The sequence below is a fragment of the Pseudochaenichthys georgianus genome, chromosome 20 (assembly GCF_902827115.2).
Source record: "Pseudochaenichthys georgianus chromosome 20, fPseGeo1.2, whole genome shotgun sequence".
NCBI classification, from domain to species: Eukaryota; Metazoa; Chordata; class Actinopteri; order Perciformes; family Channichthyidae; genus Pseudochaenichthys; species Pseudochaenichthys georgianus.
The window spans coordinates 8,960,799-8,986,733 of NC_047522.1; the positions used below are offsets into that span (position 1 = coordinate 8,960,799).

Consider the following 25,935-nt stretch of genomic DNA (forward strand, 5'->3'; position numbering starts at 1 on the left):
ATTCATGTACAAATTGGTAACATTGCATTCCCCCCAGAAATCCACTTTTTTCCAGTAACACCAGGACAAAAGGAGCACAGACGATGACCGCCGGCAGCTTAACGGAAACTTTACCAAAGCACGTAAGACTACACGACACACAGTTTGTACAAAGTGGCAAGACGAGGATGCTTCTGCTCAGGTTTTATTCCATATAGGTTAATTCACACACACACACACACACACACACACACACACACACACACACACACACACACACACACACACACACACACACACACACACACACACACACACACACACACACACACACACACACACACACACACACACACACACACACACACACACACACACACACACACACACACACACACACACACACACACACACACACACACACACACACACACACACACACACACACACACACACACACAGGGTTTGTCCTCATTCATTCAAGTCACAGGACGCGCAAGTCACAGGGTTAATGGTTTACACTGGCTGAAAAGGGGGTGGGGGGGGGTGGTGACGGTGTCATTAAGGTAAGTTGGGGACACAATCTGTAACTCCAGTTCATCCAAGTGCCAAAAAAGACAGACCGTTAACATAACACTGATTATTTTTTTACCACCTGATCCAAAACCACACATGGTTTGTACATCACAGACGAAGCTCCACGGCACAGACAAAAAAAACAACCGATCCAGTTCAGATTCAGCTCATTCCGAGGTGATGAGGTTTGGCTAATAATGCCACGCGGCCCCCCGCGGTGTGCCAAAGTCTGGTCGGCTCCACCAGGAGGCAAAGGGTCCCTCCCCCCCCCCCGTTTGAAATACTGGCCACAGGGATCCAGTGTATGTGAAAACACCTGAATACTCAAATCCACCAAAATGACACGGACGTCATCACTTCCAAACACTGTCCGTTAAGAAGCAGGTGAAATCTGTACACCTTTTATTTTTTTATTCATCTCCAAAACTTCTGTAAGTGCAACACTTTTGAAAAACTGTCCTGTCAATGGAGGTAATTTTTTTCTCTCCCAACTGCTTGGTCCACAGCAATGTTCAGTTCAGTCAAAGAAAAAAGGGGGGGAAGGAAAAAGAAGTCTGTGATTTGAAAGTCCGGCACGTATCCTGAGTGCCTCTACCTGCCGAAGATGCTTTCGTACTCTAGCAGTATGAGCTCCACTATCTGGTTCTGGTACACCATGTGGACCGCGATGTTGCCCGTCTCGGTCTCTGGCCGGAGCAGCGTGGGTCCGAACACGATGGCCACGCTCTGGGTGGTCATGCGGTTGGCCTCCCCGTGATCAATTACCCTGGGGGGAGAGGTAAGTAGGACATGGGGAGATTTAAAGATGGCAATGTGTCATAAATGGCTTTAGGTGAGCTTATATTTGTTTGTCAATTCAATGCAGCTTCAGGGTTGCATCAAGAAAAACAACATTATGATTCTTACACACATCTTGAGGGCCTGAGATTGAGCGGCTACACACACACCCTGTAACACTCCGCTCCAGGGTAGAGCATAATAGCCTTTTTAAATAGAATCTACATCCTTGCATGCAGATGCACAAAACAATAACATATTCATGGAAGGAAGAAAAAAAAGAAGATTAAATCCGCCCGCTGATACACGTAGACATCCATACACTGAATGTCACGCTATAAATTTCCTGAAGAAACACCACTTCATAGGTACTGAATTACAGCAAACACAGCGCCATATAAATGCAAATTGGAAACCTAGGCAAATGTCATTGTGAACATATGATATTGCCACCGGCTCCAGTGGGCTGAGAATACACGCTAAAACCTGGCTGTAGTTTGTGTTTGCCCACAGGCTGATAAGTCTGAGGAAAGGTAAACACGGGGAGTCAAACAGAACTCAGGGACATTTAAGATCCGAGTGCATGGGATGAGTGTACGGTCAGTAACACGGAGCCCTTTAATATCAGGAGCTCTTCAGTTGTGAATTCTGATTCTCATTCAGAGGTTTCATACAGTGATGTAAAACTACAAAATGGGACTGGACGTGAAACAAGCATCCTTATGGCAGTCATTTTATTGTTTTGTACTGATTTTATTTGGATGGGGGTAGCTTGGTTTCCCGGTCTTGTTTAGTGATAAGTCATTTTGACTGATCCATGTTATATAATAACATGGTGTGATGTCCTTTGTACATTTTAAAATAATACATTCTAAGTATACAGCATGTAAAATCTACAGCAGGATAAGGATTTTTTTAAATTTCCATATCAATGCAAATAGCAGATACAAAAACCAATGAAAAGGTACCCGATTTAATTCAGGAAATGTGTCTTTAGGGATAAATCTATATAAAAATAATTCATAAATCAAGTAGTCATGATCTATGAAAGACTTGTATTCAACTGCCATTAAAACATTTTTTTTTAAAATCAATGTCGGTCTGTAAACAACACTAAGTGTAATAAAAAATTGTAGGACTACACTTTGTACATTTTATATTAGTCAGCAATGGGTTCTCATCTCTTTTTTAGTTCCAAAGAACACATGTAATCATATTTTTGGTATGTAGATACTGGATGGATATAATAACACATAGGGATTTTAATAGCAGTGTGAGTGACTGTTCTTACCTCCGCAGGTGTTCGAAGAGGCCTTGCATTGTGTCGTGGTTGGGTTTTGGCAACTTATTTATCAAGTCTTTGATTGAGTTCACTCGCTGGTTGTAGTCTGAGGATTCTGAAGCAGGGAAACAGAGTCAGTCAGTCAGTCATGCATTGGAGCAGAGTGCCATCTTGTGGGCAAACTAGGGACAACATTCTTCTTCTAAACGCCTTGTCACAGGGAATCTGAACAGACACATAAGAGGTTTCTCAATACTCTAATTTCCCCTCCTCGACTCCTCGGTCCTCCGGTAGTGACCCGGAAATGGATTTCAGCGCGCCATGTTGAAGGACATCTCATTATAAATGCACATCGAGCATCGAGGAGGCTCTCTGGAGGAGCTCTAACCGAGGAGACACTGATGGGTCCTCCACGGCTCCTCCCCGGACGCATTTCCGGGAACGGTGAAGGTGTGACGCACGGCCGGACTTATCTCAGCCAATGACAGCTCTGCATGCATCCCCTGGATATTATTTTAGAAACTGCTTTCATCGCAACGCGATGTTTCCAGTGAGAACAGCTGTGAGGTCCGTGCAGAAAGCAGAGCAGTGTGTAAAATATATATCACTCAGTATAACAGGCCTACATTACTTTCTGTATTTGTATGCTGTAGTTTAGTAGATATCTACAAACAAAGAGTCGATATTTTTCTAAGACCATTTAGTGCTTCACATAATAAAATACACAACGGCTGTAGCCTGATTATGCTTTAGGAGCTGTAGGTGTGTGTGTGGTACAGTGTGTAGGTGTGTGTGTGTGGTACAGTGCGTAGGTGTGTGTGTGGTACAGTGCGTAGATGCGGCGGACCAGTCTCTGATTGTGTTACGTTATTATGAGAGTGCTCTCATACTTGTTTGATTCTGAAATTGTATATATTTTATATAAATATGTGTGTATATGTCCGCATCTGTAGCCTGTTATGGTCTCATTATACCGCACTGTCAATGAATCAAAGTAAATATATAAGTGGTCATGAACACATCTGTCCATCAGACAGAGGCTGCTGTGCCTCCTGTCATCATTAATGGACGTCTCTTTAAAATGACCGCTCAGAGGAGAGGAGTTCTCATTTCTCTAACCGCCTGCTGCTTCGCCTTCCCTCTCGGTTCCCCTCCTCAGTCCTCCGCTCGCATCTCCTGTGGGCGGGACTAAGTATCGAGGATAGGAGTCGAGGAAAGGAGTCGAGGAGGGGAAATTAGAGTATTGAGAAACCTCTAAGGAATGAGTTCACTCACTGATGGCCTCCACAAAGTCTTCGAAGGACCCATACGTGAAGAGCGGTTCGGGAAGCTCCCTGAAGAACATCTTCAGAGCTCCGGTGCAGACGTGGATGTCCTCCCACTTACTGTCATTCAGATCCAATGTCTCATCTGATGGAGGAAGGGGAGACACACAAGATAAGAGGAGAGAAATACATTTTTACTAAAGGAAGATCTAATTTATAAGCTGTACAAGGAGACTGTTTATATATATATCCTTTATTTAACCAGGTAAAAGTCTCATTGAGATTAAAATCGCGACCTGGCCAAGAGGGCAGCATGAACAAAGTTACAACAAAAGAACACAAAACAATACAGGCAGACGAATACAGCGGTCGTAAAACACAAATGGAATGTCACATTAACCAGTCAATCAGGCTTGGATTTTCGTCATTTTAGGGGCAAGGCCATTTGGCCTTTGGTGTCACACATTTTTTCAGGGCGGAAAGGCCACATGCCAGGGCACAAAGGCCATTGAGGGAAAAATTAGGATTTGGAGCTACAAATAAATAACTTCACTTTCTAATGACAAAAAACAAATCACTTTTTTAATATCAATAATCGTATCATCATATAGGCCAGGGGTTCCCAACCTTTATTCCCAAGAGCCCCCCCAAATGACTCCTGTTGGAACTTTAATCCAACTCCTCACAGCTCCTCGTATCTGTTCAGAAACTGGACAAAAGTTAAAGATGTACAAACCACAGACTGTCTGTGTCATGGCGAATACAGTCGCTGCTTTAATTCTGTCTTTAGGACGTTGTTGTGAGTTTGGACGGAGCAGCTACAACGTTAGTTTAGCCTGATCGATCCAATCTCCATTCACAAAACACGCATTTTAAAAGGTTTTTCGCATGCCGTCTTGTCTGCACACAAAGCATGAAAGCATGGTTTTTACTAACCGTTATCAGTATTTAGTTACTTCGGCATCATTTTGAAACGTGCATTACAATTAAATCACGGTAACATAGGTTAATTTGGTCGTAGTTGGTTTCCACCACAGTATTTACATGGATATAAGCCCCGCCCCCTCTCCAGCGCGTCCTGTTTGAATGACAGGAGTAAACACAGCTGACAGCCGCGGTGAAACTCCAGCGGTTGGAGCAATGCGAGTATTCGCATCGCGTCCGTTGTGAACGCAGCATAATGCAGTTTAGAAACCACTGTTCCGACGCTTTTAAAGCAACTTTTAACAGTGCGAGGGGCCCAAAGGCCACGGTGGCCGTAGGACGTACAATTATTTGTGGGGCATAACGGCCAGACCGAGGGGCTAAGACGGCCATGGCCGCTGTGAAAATCCCACCCTGCAGTCAATATACAAATAAAATAAACCGTTATAAAACATTAAAAACTGGCACAATTTTAAAAGGACTTCAATTAGGGGATATAAGAGCAATCACATCGACCAATGGATTCTTGTTCACTGCCCTTTAAGATGGACTTGAACTCCCCCATAGTGATACAATCTGACAGTTTCACTTCTGTACATTATTCCAGGCAGAAGGGGCAGCATATTTAAAAGCTTTTTTTACCTAGTTCTGTTCTCAAGGAGAGATTTATATATAAAACGCAACCAATGGGAAAGTCTGCGTGCAGAAAAAGATGGCCATTCAGGTAGTGTTTTAGGCATGTCCGTGGTCAGTTATCAGACAGGGGCAGAGGGGTGTCCTACCATGATTCACAGCAAAGCGCAGCTTCTGGATCACTGCCAGGTTCCCGCTCACTCTGTATAAGCCGTCAATACTGAGACCTGCAGGAGGAGGGAGAGGAGAGCGGGATAGGGACAATGGCAGTGAGCGTAAATGACGAGAACTGATTGAACATGTAGCGTTTCCTGCCCTCACTTCATGACCCCTGTTAAGTAAAGACTACAGCTGACCAATGATATGTACAGATGTTCAGAATCTGTGTCTTGTTTTTATTCTGTAAATATTCATGGCATAATGTCAGATAATCAGCTGCGACACCCACTGTAAGGAAAAAGGAGGAGGGACTCTGAAATTGTATTGGATGGAGGCTCCACTTTGATTTAGTAGAAGGCTGTATATGTTTGCTGACGGCAGAAAAACAGCAGAAAGAGAGATGTCTCCGATGCTGGACATTAAGCTACAAATGATTTTATCTTAACTGATTAAAAAGGTTTATCATAATTAATAGTTCCGTTTCTGTATTTCTGACTTGTATGAATCTAACTGAAAGGTAATCATCTGAGGTCTGTGTAAGATAAAGTAGAGGTGTTTATAACATGAATACGTTTCCTTAAGATGAAACGTGGTTGTACTCATTGCTCAGTGTCAATGAAAGAATGATACAAGTGGCATTGTTGATTCAGCGTTGTCACAAAGCTCACTGAAAGAACATGTATTCCTCAAAATCAGGGTCTAGATTTATACTGAATTGAACAACCGGAAACAGACTGGACATCCTTACTTATTCAGTCAAAAGCACCATATTGTCACAGAGCCGTTTGTGTAAATGCTAGCAGCAAACAAATCAAAGCAGCAAATTGTTTTCTAAATTCCTACCTCTAAGAAGGAGCTGGAGCTCAAGTCTACAAACAACTGTTAAGTCTGGACAAATAAAACTAAGCCGTCAATTTAAACTCGTTTCTTTTTAATAAACACATTTAAGTAAGTGGGCTACAAAATATATTGTTTTGTTTTTGTCTTGCGTGATGAACACATCCTAAAAGACTCAGGCAGTTCATTAGAAGACAATATTAGTAGAAAAATGCACTTTAAATGTAACCACCACTTTATTTTGTATTGGTGTTTAACATGCATTCAGTAAAATGAAAGACACTTTTATATCTGGTTTCTTTTAAGCAAATAATATTGTTGTTATCTTCAACATCCCATATTCTCCACAGTTTTCAGTGCTATTGCACACTTATCTAAATATATTTAACATAACAACGTTTTACTGTGATATCTTGTTACTTTATCACTTTATTTTTTTTAATATTATTATTAGAATTTCTATTCTATTTGATCTACATGTGTACCTTGTGTGAATCCTGTTGTTCACTCTGACCCTGTTGCTGCTATAAACGCCTGAAGGGGATGAATAAAGTGTCATCTGATCTTATCTAGCGTGGGTGTTGCTCATACCTGTGTTCTCCACATGGTCGATGCACATGGTGACGAAGTTGGGTACCGATGTGTTCTCCCTCTGGCACAGACTGGTCAGACTGCAGCCAAACACCTGATCTGAGATTCAGAAAACACAGTTATTGGTTCATACTCAAACAGTGGCAGGTATCCATGTGGGAAATGATCAACAGTATCACCGCTGCCTGTTCTGTCTCTAAATACCTTTGATGTATCCCTTGTCTCGTACAGCCTGATATGTGGGTCGACGCGTCAGGAACTTCTTGAGCTTCAACCTGGTTTTCTTCTGGTCTGATGAGTCCATACTCACAGAGGTCTTCATCACTGAGGAAGACAGGAGGCAGGATGTAAGCACATTTCGTCCAGACATTTAGAGTATGTTGTAGGGACATTCGCCTTCTGTCTTACCTCTGTTCTTCTTGGAGTCCCGGTGGTCCTTCTCCTTGTCCTGCTTCTCAGCTCCTGGGGACTCAGGCATGTCCTCCTCAATGGCCTCATCCGACTCCCAGGCCTGAACGTAAGGAGACACACACAATCTAAATACATTAGTTTATTTAAATCACAACTCAAAACATGGCTATTGAGGAATCAGCTCTGCCAACACTGACACAATCTTCTGCACCTTACAACCAAGTGTCTGTCTACACTGCCTGTGTTTTAACATGCTCTTTTTTGTTTGGTTTTATTGTTCCGTTTTGTTTTTTTATTACGATATCCAGTACTGTATGTTGCATGTCTTTATTTAATTGCATTTACTTGTTTTGAATGAAATTTGTCTTTAGGGTGACTTACAAAATCTGTCCAGGGACTACTACAATGGCACATTTACAGAAATGCTGATTAATGTGCACTGTCCATGTTAAATAAATGAATAAATAGAAAGAAATAAATACATTTGAAATTGAAATCTAAAATGTACTTTCAAGGCAGATTTGCTACAACCAAGGACCGAAGATAGATTGAAAGACGTCCGACATGACCTTGTTGTTAAAAGATGTGTCCTCACGTGTGTGTTGATGGTCTCTGTGAGGGCCCGGTACCAGTCGTTGATTACGCTGTCGATCTCTGACTGGATCAGCAGCTCTGTTCCTTGTCTAGTCTTCAGCTGAGGGAGGGAAAGTCAACATTTGACCACATTAAAACACAAATTGCAGGTAAATCTAGAGTAAAATTCAACAGCAGGTGGGCTGTGTTCAGTACCTCGATGACGTGTTTCTTGCTCGACTTGTCCTTAGAGGCCCAGTCCACCGACCCCCCCCGCAGATCCACCGTGAACTCTGGCTTGGACTGGTTGCCCCCAAACTTCTGGAATCAATGAAACAGAATTACAGTCCATGTCTGAGGCAAAGAAGATACAACAGGGACACGTTGTTGTTTAAAGGTCACCTATTATGCAAAATCCACTTTTTAAATGTATTTTATACATAAACTGTGTCCCCTCTGTGTAAAGAGATTCTGAAAGCTTCAGGAAAAAAGATACTCTCTTTTTGTCCTGATCCATTTATATAAAAACCTGTCTGAAAATTAGCTGATCAGCCACTTTGTGATGTCATAATGTTTGTTTGGGTTTTGTAACCATTAGCCAATAACCAACCAAGGTAACACCCCCCACCTTTCACCTGAATCTCCTCCTAAAGCACCAATGTGTTTTTATTAACCAATCACATATGGGCCTGGCTAGCAGCAGCTTATTAGCATTTAAAGCTACAGACACAGAATCAGCACTTTTGAAACAGGGCTGAAACAGAGGGGTTTATGGGATGCTACAATGCATAATCTGTTTGATATTTCGAGCCAAACACTTCAGAGACATGTTTTGTATATAACTGAGAACTCAAATATATTGATGAAAAAGAGTATAATAGGCGACCTTTAAGGAGATTTTGAGATATTGACTTCTTCCTGACATATTCAGTGATTTTAAAAGCACACATCACATTCTCGAGCACAATACATCTCAGTGATGTGTTACAAGAAAAGCAAAACAAAACGTTAGTAGCTGTTATTGATATAATGTGAGTATTAATAATACATAAAGTTCAATTATGTGTGTAATACATGGTTTTAGTGGCACACACAGAACATTATGAATTATTGTCATTTTTATAACTTCGATAAAATAGTTACGGTCTTACTGTTAAACCTGCACATATAATACGAAACCAAACTATTTCTTCTGTGCTCCTGTGCTTTTTGGACATGTTTAAATGAGGTGATATTCATATATTTGGAGGAGAAATGGACAATTTTTTAGGCAAATTAGCTTTCAGAGAGTTGGTGGTAACAGTCTGACATTTGATTACACTGACAGATATAACTTCCGAAATACACTTGAAGTTTTGAGTAATGCCTCTGCACCTCATCTGTGTTTTCTATTGTTTCTCTATCATTGTTCTGCCAACTGTGAACTGTGTTTAGATGAACTTCTGATTCACAACCTTGATTTCATCTTTCTATCTAACTTCAACTGGCATTCAAGGATTTTTTTCCATTTGAGGGAACCAAAACAAGCCACTGATTTATCATCACCTTCAGACACATTACAACATTAACCTTCATTGTGTTGGAAATTGTTTGTCCAATATTCACTCTTATAACTCAGATTTGGTCTCTACCACTAGCCGAAGGCTCTTTAGCATTGCTTTAGCTCCAATAAGCTAAATGTACCAGCTAGTAACACATGTTGTCTTTCTGCTGTTGCTGAGCAGGTTGCAAACCGTGGGTTTATCAGCGTTTAAAGAAAACAAATAACTGCCTTCTGCTGCTGGAAACAATGCTAAGAAATTACTAAATGAAAACAGGAAAGGTATTGGCACTAAAAATAAACAAAACAAGACGCTAAAATATGTTGTAAATCTAAGGAAGAAGATGGTTAACATTATATCCTCCTGGGAACAGAGGAACAAAAGTGTCTGCCAATTTTCTTTTTTTTGTGATTTAGGGTTAAAAAAACAACATTTATTTTACATTATGTCCACTGTAGAGGACGTCAAGACCATTTAAGTGTGAAAAGACAGCCACAATTAACAGATAAACGTTGTAACATATGCTAATAGAGTGATATTAATACAACAATAAATTCACCTGGACAACATTGGTCAATGGGCTGGGTCTATAGAGTCATTGCTAGTATACAAATGTTGCTTGGGTATTGCAACTTTTCTTTCAAACATTAAACACACACGGTCAGGTGAGTTAGGAGTGAGTAAAGAATGAAGAACAGGCTGGAGCAGAGACACGTGCAGAGAGAGGGGACATACAGCGGCAGCCTGCACAGGCCTACAGTTCACATAGGAGACAGCAGGGCGGGGCTTCACTGAGCGCTTCCAGTTGCTAAGGAGAGTGAGGAGCAGCTCAGGGATGGAGCCGTTGCGGTAGTAAGACTTCAGGAAGGAGAGGAGAGGAACAGAGGATGACATTTCACAGCACAGGTGGCATGAGGACAGGTGAATATGCAGAAATGAGGAAGAGAGGAATAACACGAAGATGGTACGAATGCTGAAAATACTAAGAGGCTGATAGACACGTACCCAGCTGGTGCTGCCCCCCTGACCCTTTGCAAAGAGGAGAGAGTACCCCTGCAGCACTGTCCACGAGGAGGTCCAGTTCTTCCTGTGATTCAAAACAAAAACATTTAGGGTCGCAGATGTCAGAGGATTTTTTTTAAAATTAAGCAGTGGGTTAAAAAAAAAACTGCCTTCTGCTGCTGGAAACAATGCTAAGAAAAGATTAAATTAAAACAGTAAAAGGCACAAAAAATACACAAAACAGCTAGAAGACGCTAAAATATGGTATAAATCAGAAAATATTGTCTGGTTGACATTATATCCTCCTGGGAACTGAGGAATAAATGTGTCTTCCAATGTTAATATTTGGGTGAGTTAGGGTTAAAACACATCTTGCAATTTAGACTTTTTATTTTTTATTTAATTGAATGTTTAAATGTTACAGTATGTCCACTGTAGAGGAAGTCAATATGGCTTGTTTCATTTAAGTGTGAACAAACAGCCACAATTAACAGATAAACTATGTAACATATTGTACTTATTATCGCTGCTGTTTTTTTCAGACTCCTACCTGACTTTCTTTCCATTCTCCGTGATTTTGGTGACATTGAGAACTCCGCATTTCTCCGAGGGCTGAGGAGACAAAGACGCATATAAGAACCTGCTAGAACACATGCATGAAAAAAACTAAAACACGTACATCGACAAACACACACGCTGAAGCTTGAGAAGCAAATGTTGGAGGTTGGAAGTGGCCTTGCTGCTTGATGCTATGCCCAAATATCACCAGCAGAGGGCGCCATGACACTGCAGCTAAGTGCAAGAGGATTTTTCGCTAGTTTCATTTTTTGCTAGATGTGATGAAGTTATCCAATGTGGCGTGCAGCAGATGAGAAATCAAAATGCAATGTTTGGAGGTTTTAGAAGATGAGGATGTATTTGGATGCAGGTGAAAGAAGGATGGTAATAAGTGTGGTGCGATGCAATGCGAGCTGGGATACTAACGGTCGAGGGATGCTTAGGAGATGAGGGGCAGGAGTCAGAGTCGGGGGGGCTCTGCTTGGGCGCCGGAGCACACTCCTACCAACAAGATAAACATGATGAGTCGCTAATAGCTACTAGCTAACTACAGGTCTGAGGAAAGTGAGGGGAAGAAAAGGAAGCAGGAACCTGGAGAGGAATCACAAGAGTGTGGTGGATATTAGATTAGGTCATCAAAAGATAAGGAAGGGAGGAAGAGTTAGAAAAAGGTTGCAAACAACATGCTTCTGATGGAAGTTAATTTAGAAGTTCATTCCAAGATGCCGCTTTCCTTCCTGTTCAAACCTAAGGTAATAATGATTCTTTGATTGGGTGAAACGTGGCGTTGATCGTCATATCACGACAGCTATTTAACACACTGGCAGTGAATCAATCATCTGTTGATTAGAGAGGGGGCCGGGGGGGAGGAGGCTCTGCGCGGTACAAACTTTGTCACGGTAAAGAGAGAGGCGAAATCTCCTCTTGTCGGATGAAAACCGCCACAGTTTGAAAGAGAACTGCAAGGAAACCGCCACAGCGTGAAACTCCAATATATTCTTCTCACTCTTAAAAACCTTTTGTCTAAATTCAACTTGAAATATATTTCAAAAGGATTATTAACCTGTACTCTGAGGAAAGTGAAATTGTTTTAAGCCGACAGGGGAGGGATGGTACAATATATAATTTTAAGGATAAACAAATAAATAATTTATCTCCGCTCAATAGGAGTTCGACAATAAATCACTATAGCACTCTTTTAAGTTATTAAGTCAGCTATAACAATTGCTCTGTGAAAGTTAGTTGTCTTTCACAACAGTTGTTTGACACGCATATAAGTAGACCTTTTATTATTATTATTTGACATACTGTACACCATCATTTGTCAAGATTCCAAAATAAAAAGATTAATTAATTGTAAACCTGCTCCTCTGCTGAGCTGAAGGCGTCATTAGCACTCGGGGATTAGCTCACTGCCAATAACACAGGTAATGGAAAGAGCAGACATATTGGCTGCCAGAGAACCAGCAGCAACAAGAGAGCCTTTTCCACACCACACTGTCTTTGTAACCTCATTAGTTTTCACAATCTTACCTTGTCGTTAAGGTCTAAGACGTAGGTGCTGTGTCTCCACTTGGTGAGGACGATGGGGTCCTGCTGCTTCCTCTCCAGACTGCGACTCTTGGGAACCTCCCCGGACAGAGGGGACATGTTGTACTGCAGACACAGGAGAGATCTTAAGCTTAGGACATCCATTGTTCCAACACAGCCTTCAGTATCCCTGCACCCCCGACCTCTCCTTTCACTGTCCACAGCACCATTGCACAAAGGGACTTTACAGCCCGATTGTTGTCAACAGTCCACTGTCATGTCCACAGTGAGAATGGACTGCTCTGTTTAGATCAGCCCTTACAGATTAGCCGGTAAAGAGCCAATAATAGTCCGTCACCCAGAATTCAACTCAAACTTGGCTCCTGCGTGAGCTCATCCACTTACACCCACAGGACCAGTGTTTAGAAGGACCGTCAGGGGGAGTGTTACTGGGTAGTGTAACACAAGAAAAAGAGATTACTTTCAATAAGGTATAATGTATGTAATCTAATGTTACCTTGGGCAGTTCCCATTCTGACCTGGATCCATCAGCGCTGTAGTAGTAGGGCCGGCCTTGTTCATCCACATGTTTTATCCACTGAAAACACAAAAGAACTGTCAGCAACCAAGAAAATCATATTTGATGTGTATGGTTTGCAGGTATGGATCTAACATAGCATGCAGAAAGTAAGCAATGACATGTAATCAGTTATAACCTTCTCCTGTGTGTGTTCAGAGATGTAGAGAGTGTGTCCATGCTCATCCAGCTCCTCAGACCAGCCTCGAGGGGAGGACCCGTACTGGCTGTCAGACTGACTGGAGTGGGTGCTGTGACAGTTTTCCTCTGAGGACAGCGGCTGTGGAGGACACACACAAAGAGACGGGGGGCTTCATTATACAGGTGTTATTGAATGTCAACACTACATGTATTAGCTACCAATGGTAAGCAGCTTGTTAGCTTAGCTTAACATACCAACAAAGACTGGAAACAGTTACTGTATCTGTGAAATTGTGTCATTACACTTAAGTTTCTGTGGTATTAAAACATACAACCTGATTAGCAGGTCCTGGAAGGCAGGTAATTGTACCTTTGGACATAGCTTTTTCTTCCTGTTTCCAGTCTCGCAACGCTAGGCTAAGCTAACCTAGCTTTAGCTTCATATTTATGTTACTCTTAAGACACAGGTCCTAAATTATCCTCTCCTCAAATGAAAATAAATAGAAGTATTATAATAGTATTTTCCAAAAACATACAACTATTCCCCGTAAAAATACTTTACCACTTTACTACCTAACACAAAGCTGCATCTATATTGGTTGTTAAGAAAGTTGTACTCTTACCATTGAATACTGATAGCATTTATATTTGATACATTGTTTAAATCAGTTGGTCTAAAACATTTTTAAATAAAAACATATTCAGTATATCTTATAAAACAGAGAAAGATTCTCACTTTTTTTTAATTTAATAATATTATTTAATTTCTAGATATTTTGGGCTAGATTATATATTACATATTAGCCTTTATTTGAGAGTGAAAGTGTTGAAAGGGGAAGATAGACGGGATAACATGCGTACATGGTTCCAGGCCGGATTCGAACCTGGGTCCTCTGCGCGTCCGAATACATGAGCACACCTCTACCAGGTGAGCTGTACGGCAGCCCAATCGATAAATATCCTGTTGATTGACTTATAATAACCATGTAAAAATAATGCTGCAATAAACCAAACCACCACAGGGGGGCGTTGTTGGATAGCTGGTCAGAAAGCTACACCCTGACAGGAAACCATGACTTCCCCATATCAAAGCAGTAACCAACCACATCATTTAAAACGTCTTTGGTGGTTAACCACACTTCCACCACAGCCTGTTTATTTAAGAATGACCGCCAGAGAGTCCAAATACAGACTGTTTATGTACTCGCATGCAAACTAAATACCTGAATGTGTTTTCTCTGGGTCTAAAAGAAGCAATTGTGTTACAGGTATATTGTAATGCTACTCATTAAGAATGACCTGTGAACTCATGCTTTTTATTTTCGGTTTTGGTTTACCTGTAAAGATTATTTGTTTTTTGTTTGTTTTGTACAAAGGAATGATTTGTTCCCGATCTTTTATTTTCATGAACATTGAATGCTAGAGGGGGGTAGGACCAGAAACGTTTTAAAGCTATTCTTGCTCTTTTTGAACATGACGGAAACTATTTGAGAATTAATTTTTGTTATACCCTGAACGGTTTTTATTTTGCTTATCGTTGTTATTATTATTATTGTTTGTTTTTAAAATGTTCAATACATTTACTAATACAAAAATAAAAATAAACAAAGAAGCTTTTCAACAGTAGTCACTGTAAAAACTGTACATTGAATGTACCAGAAATGGCTTGAATAAGAATGCTAAACACCTGAGCTCTGTGCCTCCATAAACATTCATCTGTTTGTCATCTTGCAATCTACTTATTTATCTAAATGGTTATCCCTAGGGATGCTCCGATCGATCGGTCACCGATCGATATCGGCCGATACTCACCCTCTACCGATCGATCGGTGCTCTCTAAACATGCCGATCGCGAGAGCCGATCGCATGACGTAAAATACATGACACTTTTCTCTGTGTGCGGCAAAACAAGCTCGCCAAAATGGCTTCACCGGTCTGGCATTATTTTAGGGTGTCCGAAAAATATAGTAAAATAGCGGTATGCAACGTGTGTGTGAAGCAGAAATCCTGCAGCTCCGCCCGCCGGACCGGTGAGCGGAGCAACACACACAAGAGTTAGAGATAACACACTTAGCTATTTTATCTACCTCTGGAACAAGCTAAACTAGTTATTATAAATATATTTATTCTTCACGATACTGCCGATACTGATTCCGGCGATCGGCCCCGAAATTGGCGATCGGAGCATTCCTACTTATCCCCGCAATAAACCGTATTTAATTTTGTCTTAATGTACAATATTTAATTTCACATTCTGTTCTTGTATATATCATATTCTATTTACATGTATATAGACTTCTTGCACTGTTTTTTGTTTTTTATTTGTATTTTATTATATATGTTGCATCGTTGGAGGAGCTCGGGTCATAAGAATGTCATTGCCATTTCTACACTGTAGCTTATGACAATAAAATCTTTGAATTGGCCTAATCGTCCCTCACCTCGCTCTCCGCTGTGCCCTGGCTGTCTCCCCTGAAGCTGCTGGTGCTGCCGCTGGTGTCCCTGGTGCGGGGGGGCTTCCAGGTCCTCTCTCCGGAGCCTCGGTTGTAGTAGAAGTGCCTGCCGCTCAGGTCTTTGTGGGTCTCCCACTCGCCCAGGATGTGGAGAGGGGAGCTGGAGGGGATGGGTGGCAGGCTGGACTGAGAGATCTTCAGCTCCTGGAGGTTGGTGTAGACTGGCGAGTCGGAGCGGCCCTGACCTGTAGGGGACGTCGTCTGGTGGAGGAGAGGAGAGAATACGTTAGATTACAATTCTATACAAGTCAGGATGTCATTTAAAGGTCTCCTATTATGCTATTTTAGGCATATATTAAGGGTCTCAGATATATAAAAAAACAAGTCTATGATGCGTTTTGCTCAAAATACCAAACAGATCATGCATTTTAGACATCCCTCATATCCCTCTATTTCAGCCCTGTTAGAGAAGGGCTGATTCTGATTCTGAAAACAAGAGAAGGGGGAGCTTGTGCCTGCTCAGAATTCTACGAGATACAGCTAAACACTGCCGTGATTAAACGCCATATCATGTTCCAAACCACATCAGGGATTATTTCTGAAACAGTATGGAGCTCAAATGCTTTTTCTCTTGCGTGTTTACCACAAGGTGAGTTCCTTTTTGAATTGCCTGCTTTTTTACACATACTCTCTCCAGTACAGGTTAGCTCTGAGTGTTAGCGATGCTCGCTAATGTAAACAAAGACCATATTACGTCCAAAACACGTCACGCATTGTTTCTGATAGGGCCGTGGGTCCACATTGCCGATATTACGTCATATCGGCAGCAAATCTGGATCAGCTCCGTTGTACCCCTGTTTTCAGAGATTTCAGTACGGAGGAAAAGAGAGAGGGTTTTATTTCTGACACTTTGTGAGTTCCCTGACACACCGGGGACACATATTTATGTATAAAATACATTAAAAAGTGCATTTTGCACGATAGGAGATCTGAACATTCTCCGAAAACGTTGTGTGTCCTCTGAAATTTCAATGATATTCCAGGAATTCCACAACCAGAAGCAGCCCTGAAATCCCACCACAACCTGCCAGATTGAAATAGCTGTAGGAATGTTGTTCATGTCCAGCACAGGAACCAACAGCTATCACATCCAGGATTGGACTAGGGAATACAAGCTGAGCTGTGAGTTGGCTCAGTAAACATCACAAACATGCACGTTTAGCTGCAAAACAGACCTGCCCAACTCTCTTTCTCAGAGCATGAAGGTGAGGCGGTGAGTTATGAGTGTCTCTGACAGTCTGCACGGCAGGAAGCAGCTGCTGAGCCAATCACACGCCACATGTGGCTCGCAGACACTTTAAAACCATATCAGTATGATTCTAATCAGATGCATTCAGCACAGTTGCGTTATGTGTTTTCTGTCTACTAAGAGACCAATGCTATGAACGTAAACAGCTACTAGACTCCAAGCTTTAAAGCATACAGGGCTTTACTTATGTAAAGTAAAATAACTTTAATATCTTAGGTAATTAAAAGGGAAGAAGACAAAAGAAAGATGGAGATAAAGAAGTAGAAGAGAAGGCGTAGAACACAGCTGATTCGGCTTCTGTGAGACTTTGCACGAGCTGATTGTGATCACCTTTAGTTCACAGATCAGAAATCACTGCTTGAAAAAATGAAGCTTTCCCCAAAAGCGAAAATAACTATTCCAAGTATAGAAGGGCTTGACCATGTATGAGTAAAACCTTAAAATGAATCCAATTAGTGACAAGGAACTAAAGAAGAGGAGCTTAAACTGGACTGATGTTTAATCTACACCTAGCTTTACTTTTGGCGGTTTTCAGATGGAAAACAGTCCAGTTCTAAACAGTGCGTTGGGCCGTGTCACAATGAAACGTGATCCAGGAAGTCAGAGTGACAGATGATGCGTTTAAAGGCTTATCAGACACCAACAAACGACATTACAGTTTATAAAACACAGACAGGATTTTGCAAGTTCTCCCTTTAGCAACTTTTGTGTATGTTATCACAAAAAAAGTGAGGTAATGAGGTGATCTACCAGAAATGGAAGCATGTATTTAACCTGCCAACAGAACCCAAGTTAAACTTTTTCCCTGAGGGAAACTGTTACGGCACCCTTGCTTCACATTATAAGGAAAAGGCAAAACAACATTTCACCCAAGGCTACCAAAAGCAGCTTTACAGAAGGTGAGGCTTGACATTCATGGATGCTCAAAATTCTCAGGCTGAACGAAAGGTTGACTATTTGGAAAAGCAGGAGGAAAGCCAAGATCTCACATTGAGCTTTATGTTGGAATCTCATAATAGATAATCCTCTCGAACAACTTAATACTGCAGATAAGAAAACAATTCTGGTGTTATGCTGACATGCTGATAGAGACCTACAAGCACAGAGCAGATTCTGTATTCTCTGGTTGCATGTTTCAAAATGTAACCGCTTTCAGGTGAGCAAGCTTCTTAGCAACAGTGCTGCTGTGAATAGTGCAAAAAAAATTGCATGAAAAGGTTGGTTAGAAGAATACAGAAGTGAGAAGTAGGGAGACAAGCAGAATAAGCACACAACACAGCAGAGACGAGCTAAGAGAACATGGAAGGGGGGAAAGATATAGTCACTTCCTGAGCAAACGGCTAAAAATGTAACTAAAAAGTTGCTACTGGAGAAGAGGGTTACTTATTTTTAATTAACAACATGGTTTGTGAAAATGTTATTCCACATTACAACAGCAGGATTTTGAATATGCTTGAACACTATACAAACTTAATCACAAACGTGGCCCCCCCAGTGTCAGCACACACTTCAAACACAGTTTTAAAAGCGGTCTTTGAACACTTGGCAGCCTCCGAATGTCATTCCACAAAAGCCAAAAAGCTATGTTACCATGGCTACGACTCAGAGCATATAACTTTGTTCTCGCCTCTGAAACATAGTTAGGGTTTTTTGGAGAGGAGGTGAGGCTCTGCGACTGATGCCAGCTTTGTTTCTCTCTGGAGGAGATCCAGCAGCAAACATGCTGCAAAGCACAGAGAGGATAAACGTCAAAAGTTGGACAGCAATACTCCTCTCTTGGTTACAGGTGAGGAAGGCGGGGGGAAATGCACTTCAGTCAGAGCATTTGAACTGCTCTCAGGACACAGATGGGACTTCCTGCTGATTCTTGGAATAACAGGAATATTTTTCACAGGCATTATTATTTAATATCCTGCACATATGCGGGAGCAGAGGAAAGGACTCGGCGGTGTCCTGCTGCTTCTCACTTTCAGTCCAACACATAGCACGTGAACCGCTGAGAGATGATGGTGTGGCTGGACCTGGGTTCACGCTCATCAATTACACACAGAATGGAGAACGTGTGCTGCAGCTTCAATTGGGTTTTTAAGGAATAATGTGTCGAATAGTAAATCTAAATGAAGATAAGGGGTCAAATCCATTTAGATCCCACAGGTCAGACTAACTTAACTGCACACGATGGGGAAGTCATTTTAAAGCTTAAACATACATTTAAGAAGCTAAACTAAAAAATGTTCAGAAGTCTACACGGTAATGAGCTTTGGAAAAATGTTGACATTCATACTGCAGAAGTCACAACCATTTAATCTCATATTATTTATGCTGCCTTTACAGGGAATATGTCCAAAACTGTACTTAAAGGGGTTCTTAAAGGTGGGGTAGGTAAGTTTGAGAAACCGGCTCGAGATCGCTAGAATTTGAAAATACACAACCGGAGAAAATCTGCCACTTCCTTATAGAGCCCCTCCTCCAACACACACGAACGCGCACATGACCAATGAGGGCACGAGATAAGTTTGTGCCCCGATGGAAGGCTGACAGGCAGGTAGGCCATCCAATCCGTTTAGCGGCTTCTACAGATGACATTTTTGTATGGATTTTTTGTCAAAGCACTTAAGATATTCATTGCTATCGGGATGTTAAGATTTAAAAAAAAGGAATGATTCAAACTGAAAAAGCAGACCCCGAGTTATATGGGCTTTTATGAATCAAAGCTCCTGATCAAACAATTCCCAAATGCAACCCTGTATGGTTTCTCTATTATGGCCACAGAGGTTCTTTTCTCAGACTTGTCGAAGCTTCCTCAAGAGAAACAGAAATTATTTAACAGTAATTCACACAGGCGAGTACTCCCTGTATCGGATAAATGGATCAGGTAAAAAATGATCCTATGATCATTTGTTTTGAGCCGCAATAACGGCATACAAAATCTGAAAAAATATGTTTATGAGAAAGGAGCCATGGTTGTTAGATCTCAGGTGGTGAATACAACTGACTGTAGGCATAACTTCTGTAACGTAATTGTGTTAAAATAACACAAGTTTGTTTTAATGAGATACTTAATTTAGAGTAGGCCCAACTCGGTTGAAAACTCCAGTCTCAGTTCAATGTTGAGACACATAACATAAGGGATGTTTTTTATTTTAAAGGATCTTTTAAACTTGGTTGTTAAAGAACTGTGACCAAGATTTATTCAGAGCAACAACAGTTGACGTTTAAACGTGTCAGTTCTATCTGGTGGTTAAACAATGTCTTTGTTGCTAAATTGTTTAAAACATTAACTATAAAAGGAGTACGTACACACATAAATTAAAACTGGCCAATAACATAGACAGTCAATTTATCACAAAAAAACCTTTAGAAATGGTATTGCACTTTTTTAAAAAGACATCCAACTGCTCCCTTGCAACAAACTCAAAATAGAATTGATGTCAGGAGACAATGACCCTCTTCTTCAAAAATGCCCCGTTCTATTTTAGATAGAAACCTTATGCAGTGTGCACCATATGCTGAGAGAGGAGTCCAACACATGCCTGGAATAGAAAAGGCCCTCTTCTACAGTAAATGTTTAATTGAACTGGACATCAAGAGTTTTACTGGCAGTCGGTTACAATGTGCTACTTTCAAACAGGCAAACGTTTGTTAGGATCTAATTAAATGCTACCTGGAATTAGGGCTGCACGATATTGAAAAAAAATGACATTGCGATATTTTTTTCCCCTGTGATATATATTGCAGTTATTTTTACTATATTTAACCGGATAAAGGATTTTAGTCACGGACGTCTGGATCTTAACTGGTTGACTCATCATACCTTAAGTCATGATCTAACATGATAATGCATGTTGCTTACCCTCAAATAAGGGGGTTCATCTGTGAATGAAGAAGAGAAGAACCTTTTTGTATACAAAATAGTTCCAGATGGCAGATGTTGCTTTTCTTTTTGAAAGTAAATCTTCATTCTCCCCGATATTGTCCTCCTGTTCCTCGCTCATTTTGTACCGGTGTTTTGATGGTCTGCAAACTAGCGGGGCGGGGCCTGCTGTGATCTGATCAAGAATGATTGTGATTGGTGAGCCTGCATGTCACTCACTCAAGTACCCCTGACCAGCGCCATTTAGCCATATAGCATTATTAAATAGCTATAGTTTTCCTTTTGTAGCAAGCAGCAAAATAATTGTAACATGACGTGTTTGACTTAATTTACCTACTTAATATCGCACGTCCTAAAAAGAAAAATGAAAAAAAAAAGATAAAATCGCACGTCCCTGCGATGTAAATATCGTGCATGCGCATATCGCGGTTATCGCCATGACACGATATATCGTTCAGCCCTACCTGGAATTCAATTTAACAGCTTAAAACAGAACAAAGTCCGATGGAAAGTTCTCCAACTGTAAGTGGACACCAGGAATTCATTATGACGGGACATGAAATCCATCGGCTGGCAAAGCATACACACCCTTTTCTATATTAATCTGAGTGAACACCTGCCAATGTAAATATCTTTTTTTGAAAATAAAGATATTTACATTTTGTCTTATTTCTGATCCACATCTGCTGTGTCACCTTGCATCCAGAGCTGCACACAAACACGTCGTCATCATCCTCCCCGGCTCTCCAGTAGCCTCTGAATAAATGTAATGCACGACGCATGGTGATGCACGGCGGCCATCGAGTGTGACAAGACACACGCTGACCCTGTGGCTTCACCTCCCTCCAACACACACACGCTTCATCTTTTTCTCCGCGGCCTTCTTGGCTGTGCAACAGTCCAGTGGAACGTAGGAGGGAATTTGAGCCAGACTGTGACGGAGGCGAAGGGGAACAGGATCTCTCTCTACCTCACAAACAGCGCAACACACAAACTGACACAACAGGAAATGGCTGTGGATAAGTCAGAGCTTCCTCTAACAGAACTATGTGTGTTGGAGTCCAGCTGGGCACTGACAGACACACTGGCACTCTGGTTTGACCACTCACTACTGTGCAATGTCTTTGTCTTGCTATCATTACCTGAACAGAAGAAGGAGGTTGCAGAAAACCGTATTAACGAGTTGTTGCCTCGTTAAAGGGGAAATAATAGATTGAGAAAGAGCTGCAGGAGGAAACAGCAATAGGAAGGAAAACCAAAAGAGATGTGGTAGAATAAACGATAACCCACAACCCCGGGCTGATGAAGAAGTTATACGGCATATTAGTCTTGTATTAATAATTCTATTAAAAATATTCATGATATTATCAGCTTAAAGACTCCCTATTATGCTAATTTTCAACCAATTATTGTATTTTGTTTAAAACACGCTTTATGTTTCTCATACTGTCTGGTCTGCAGCACCCCTGTTCCCCCTCTGTCTGAAACCAGAGCCCAGTCTGCTCTGATTGGTTAGCTGGCCGGCTCTGTTATGATTGAACAACCGCTTAGAGATGTCCCAGCCCTTAGCCTTTTACGTACAATGAGTTGAGAGCCAGCCAATAGAAGTGCAAGTGTTATGTAGTGTTGTCGTTACCGAGGTAAACAAACAAGTCCAGGGGGGGGTAGAGAAACTCCCTCCGGAGAGAATTAGGGATTTTGGCCTTTGCAGACAATTTACATGGACAAAAATGTCCATAAAGAAAACATGTTGTCATGTAACTACAAACAATGTCAACAAAACAGTTACATGTTAGTTGTTTGGTTGTAACAGGAACCAAACAATTATTATTTAATTATCCAATATTTCCACAATTGATGGAAGTGTCCCATACTGGCTGTAGACAGTATATGCTTTTGGAACCTTTCTGCAGTAGTGTCTGGATGATACTGAATCTTTGAACTCTACCAATCTCATTATAATTCTATGAAGGTCGTGTATAGCATTAGACTATTATTTTTCAATCGAACGCCTTTTATCCTAAAGAAAAAGAGTGCAAAACACATGCCATATCTTTTGAAAAAGGTAGAAATAGTTTCAATGTATTCTATAGAGTTGTCATAAACACACAGCACTAATACATATTTCACAGTGGATCAAATAACTGCAGTGTGCGTCATGTGAGAGGATGAGCTCGTGTATCGTTCTGGTTCAGAGCCACATATTTCCCTCAAGAGTTAATGGACATCACAACATTATGATAGAAGAGATATGAATGGAATGATATGTCAGGTGGCCAGAGACAGAGACATGACTTGAAATGAATGCAGACTTTGCTCCTGTATGCTTAAATAACTATGAGATAATAATACGTCAGTGTTGTGTTTATGTGTTGCTGCAGTTCCCAACGTGCCCAAAAACTCAATCAATGCAACTCTTAATAAACCAGGGGAATGCCATAGTCTCCACATTATACAATACACTGTCTCGTCACTCACCTATTCGTGTTATCAATGTATTCCTAATATTTTGTTTCTTTATGAGATACAAGCTTTTTCACAGTATCATTAATATCAACAGATTGAACTTCAAAGAACAAATATTAGATTCAAAGCAGATCCTTGGCATTCTGTGATGCACATTCTTGTAATAGTGACTTAAAGAAGCAGATACAGTCCTGATCAGTAATAAGCTAAAATCAGGCAGATAATATTAGCTCGTGCTATACAACAATGACACACCTCAACTTATTCATAACAGTGGTCAGTGGAGACAATGCACTCTCACTGCCTGCATTGTTGTGAGTCACTCCTCACTTTATTCTCGTAGGAAGCTTGCCGGCTAGTTTGAAATGAATGAGATGTGGCAGAGAGGGGGGGGGTCTCAGACCCGGGGTCTCTGACAGGTAGGTCAATAAATTAAAAAAGGACCTGAGGGGGAGGTAGAGGGCAGAAGAGAGGAGGAGATGTGCTGCATGGCGTGATAAAGGAGTTTCAGACTGCAGGCCGGTGCAGTGCAGAATCTGCATTACAACGCATTATGCAGCCTGAAGAGGGTACCCACACCCAACATGGGAATGTGTGATTAACTCAACTCAGGGGTCTAATGGAGTATGAAGGGAGAGGGGAACAGACGCAGAAGAACTGATGAGAATTGGCTGGCTAATGGAGATTATGCTCTGCTGCGGGAAACACAGCTCACTGCAGCCTTCGTATTTATAACCATGTTGGGAATACAACTCCCTCCTCCCCCTCCTGTGCCTGTACAATCACCAGAAAATGCCGGCGTCTACAGTAGCATCATAAATTATTCCCTGTGTAAAGAAGCGCAGGTCTGGGTGAGGGCAGCAGGCATGTGGGGGGTGTAGTTGCACCCTGAGTCCACTAGGTGTCTCTCTCGGGTTTGGGAGGGAGGATGGGGAGTGGGTGGGAGGCTCCATCTATGCATCTGGCCTTGAGGAGAGAAGCAAGGGAGTGCTTTTTTTCTCAATGCACACATGGCAACACACTCTGCAGCATCTCCACACTGCACTGTGTCAGTGTGATGCAGTATTCACAGACATCTCACAATGGCTTCCAGTTTGTCATGGAATAGACTGTTTTAATGCGTGTACACTGCATGTAAATCAATAATTGGTTTAGCGCGAAGATCCCGCTGGCACAGTATGACACTGCCCCTTTTTAAGAGTCATTATATGTAAAATGAGTCATGGCCATATCTCCCAAAACAGATCTTTCTCCTAGAGGAAGTGTCATGCTTTTTGTCCTGTAGTCTTTCTGTGATGCATTGTACAAACTGTAGCAAGATGCATTGAAGATGACGTCGCACACTTTTGGACCTGTTTGAAAAAGATAGTTTAAACTCTGCATAAAGTGGATATAATTAAAGTGATGGAAATTGACCAAAGATTACAAGCTGTGCCCCAGCTCTGACCAACTCTTAAATATTTACTTTCATACCAGGCTAACCATGCCAGTTTATAAATTAAGTTACAACCTCACAAATACAACAATCCTACAATAAATCCTTTCTTTTGTGAAGATGACTATTTTTATTCATATTTTTTAAAAGAGGTGTTTATATAGTTACTTTGGAGGCTACAGGTAAAGGTAGTCAAATAAACAATGCTAATCTAGATTCTAGAGCTCTACATAGATTTTATTTGGATTTTCCCTTGACATAATCTATCACATGATATGGTGTCAACATTTATTCCACAGCCTCTGTGATTTAAATGTCTTGATTGTTCCTTTCTAGGCTGAACATCTTGAAACTTGACACTTTGAGATGCGCTATATAATTATCTTGTTAAATACATGTGACCGCATTTCAGGTTATAGGCTACAGACATAATAAAGGTAATTCCAGCTGTAATGCAATAACAATGATTCCGTGCTGAATTAAAAAACATCTCAGGCGTCACAGATGCATCAATGTCACGCCTCGGAGCGTGTGTGCATTTCCCCTAACTCCATTACATAATGTGATTATTGAATTAGCTGAAAGCGGTTCAAGGAAGTGTGTCGCGGAGAGGTGGCATGGTGACTGACGGAGCTGCATCGGTGGCTATGGCGACACCACGCAGCCAATCAGGCGAGAGCGCAGAGGAGTGTTTGAAGATGGACCGCGCGGGGTTAGAGGGGTGGGGAGGCACACCACCTCCGAGCTAATGCAGCGCGCACACACACACACACACACACACACACACACACACACACACACACACACACACACACACCCTGGGCCATTCTCTCTCTGCCATCTTCTCGTGAGCCAACGCCCCACTGCCCCCCCCCCTCTCTGTGCTCCAGGAGGTATGATGGTGATCATGATGGTTGTGTCCATATGACCAGATTAACCCACATTTCCACTTCGCTGGGTGTCAGACTGCATCCGCCCACTCCCCCATCATCACATTTGTGGCATTTCATAAGCCAGACCCCCCCCCCCCCCCCTGTTCTCC

The 25,935-nt window shown here is 41.5% G+C and overlaps 1 protein-coding gene across 9 annotated transcripts in view; it reads right to left on the reverse strand.

Moving 5' to 3' along the window:
- Positions 1-386: 386 nt before the first annotated feature.
- arhgap12b (Rho GTPase activating protein 12b) overlaps positions 387-25,935 on the reverse strand; it is a 61,294-nt gene continuing 35,745 nt past the window's right edge. The window contains exons 3-20 of one of the 9 annotated variants that reach the window (XM_034108859.2): positions 15,798-16,070; positions 13,355-13,495; positions 13,156-13,236; positions 12,642-12,764; positions 11,999-12,067; positions 11,535-11,609; positions 11,101-11,162; positions 10,554-10,635; positions 10,284-10,406; positions 8,224-8,328; positions 8,030-8,128; positions 7,432-7,534; positions 7,228-7,347; positions 7,024-7,122; positions 5,586-5,663; positions 3,890-4,024; positions 2,624-2,729; positions 387-1,321 (exon numbers count right to left, since the gene is read on the reverse strand). In XM_034108859.2, the coding sequence (XP_033964750.1) occupies positions 1,147-1,321; positions 2,624-2,729; positions 3,890-4,024; positions 5,586-5,663; positions 7,024-7,122; positions 7,228-7,347; positions 7,432-7,534; positions 8,030-8,128; positions 8,224-8,328; positions 10,284-10,406; positions 10,554-10,635; positions 11,101-11,162; positions 11,535-11,609; positions 11,999-12,067; positions 12,642-12,764; positions 13,156-13,236; positions 13,355-13,495; positions 15,798-16,070 (2,049 nt within the window). In that variant the 3' untranslated portion in view covers positions 387-1,146. The remainder of the gene's footprint in view (positions 1,322-2,623; positions 2,730-3,889; positions 4,025-5,585; positions 5,664-7,023; positions 7,123-7,227; positions 7,348-7,431; positions 7,535-8,029; positions 8,129-8,223; positions 8,329-10,283; positions 10,407-10,553; positions 10,636-11,100; positions 11,163-11,534; positions 11,610-11,998; positions 12,068-12,641; positions 12,765-13,155; positions 13,237-13,354; positions 13,496-15,797; positions 16,071-25,935) is intronic. The other 8 variants (XM_034108861.2, XM_034108860.2, XM_034108863.2 and 5 more) reach the window with 8 other exon arrangements.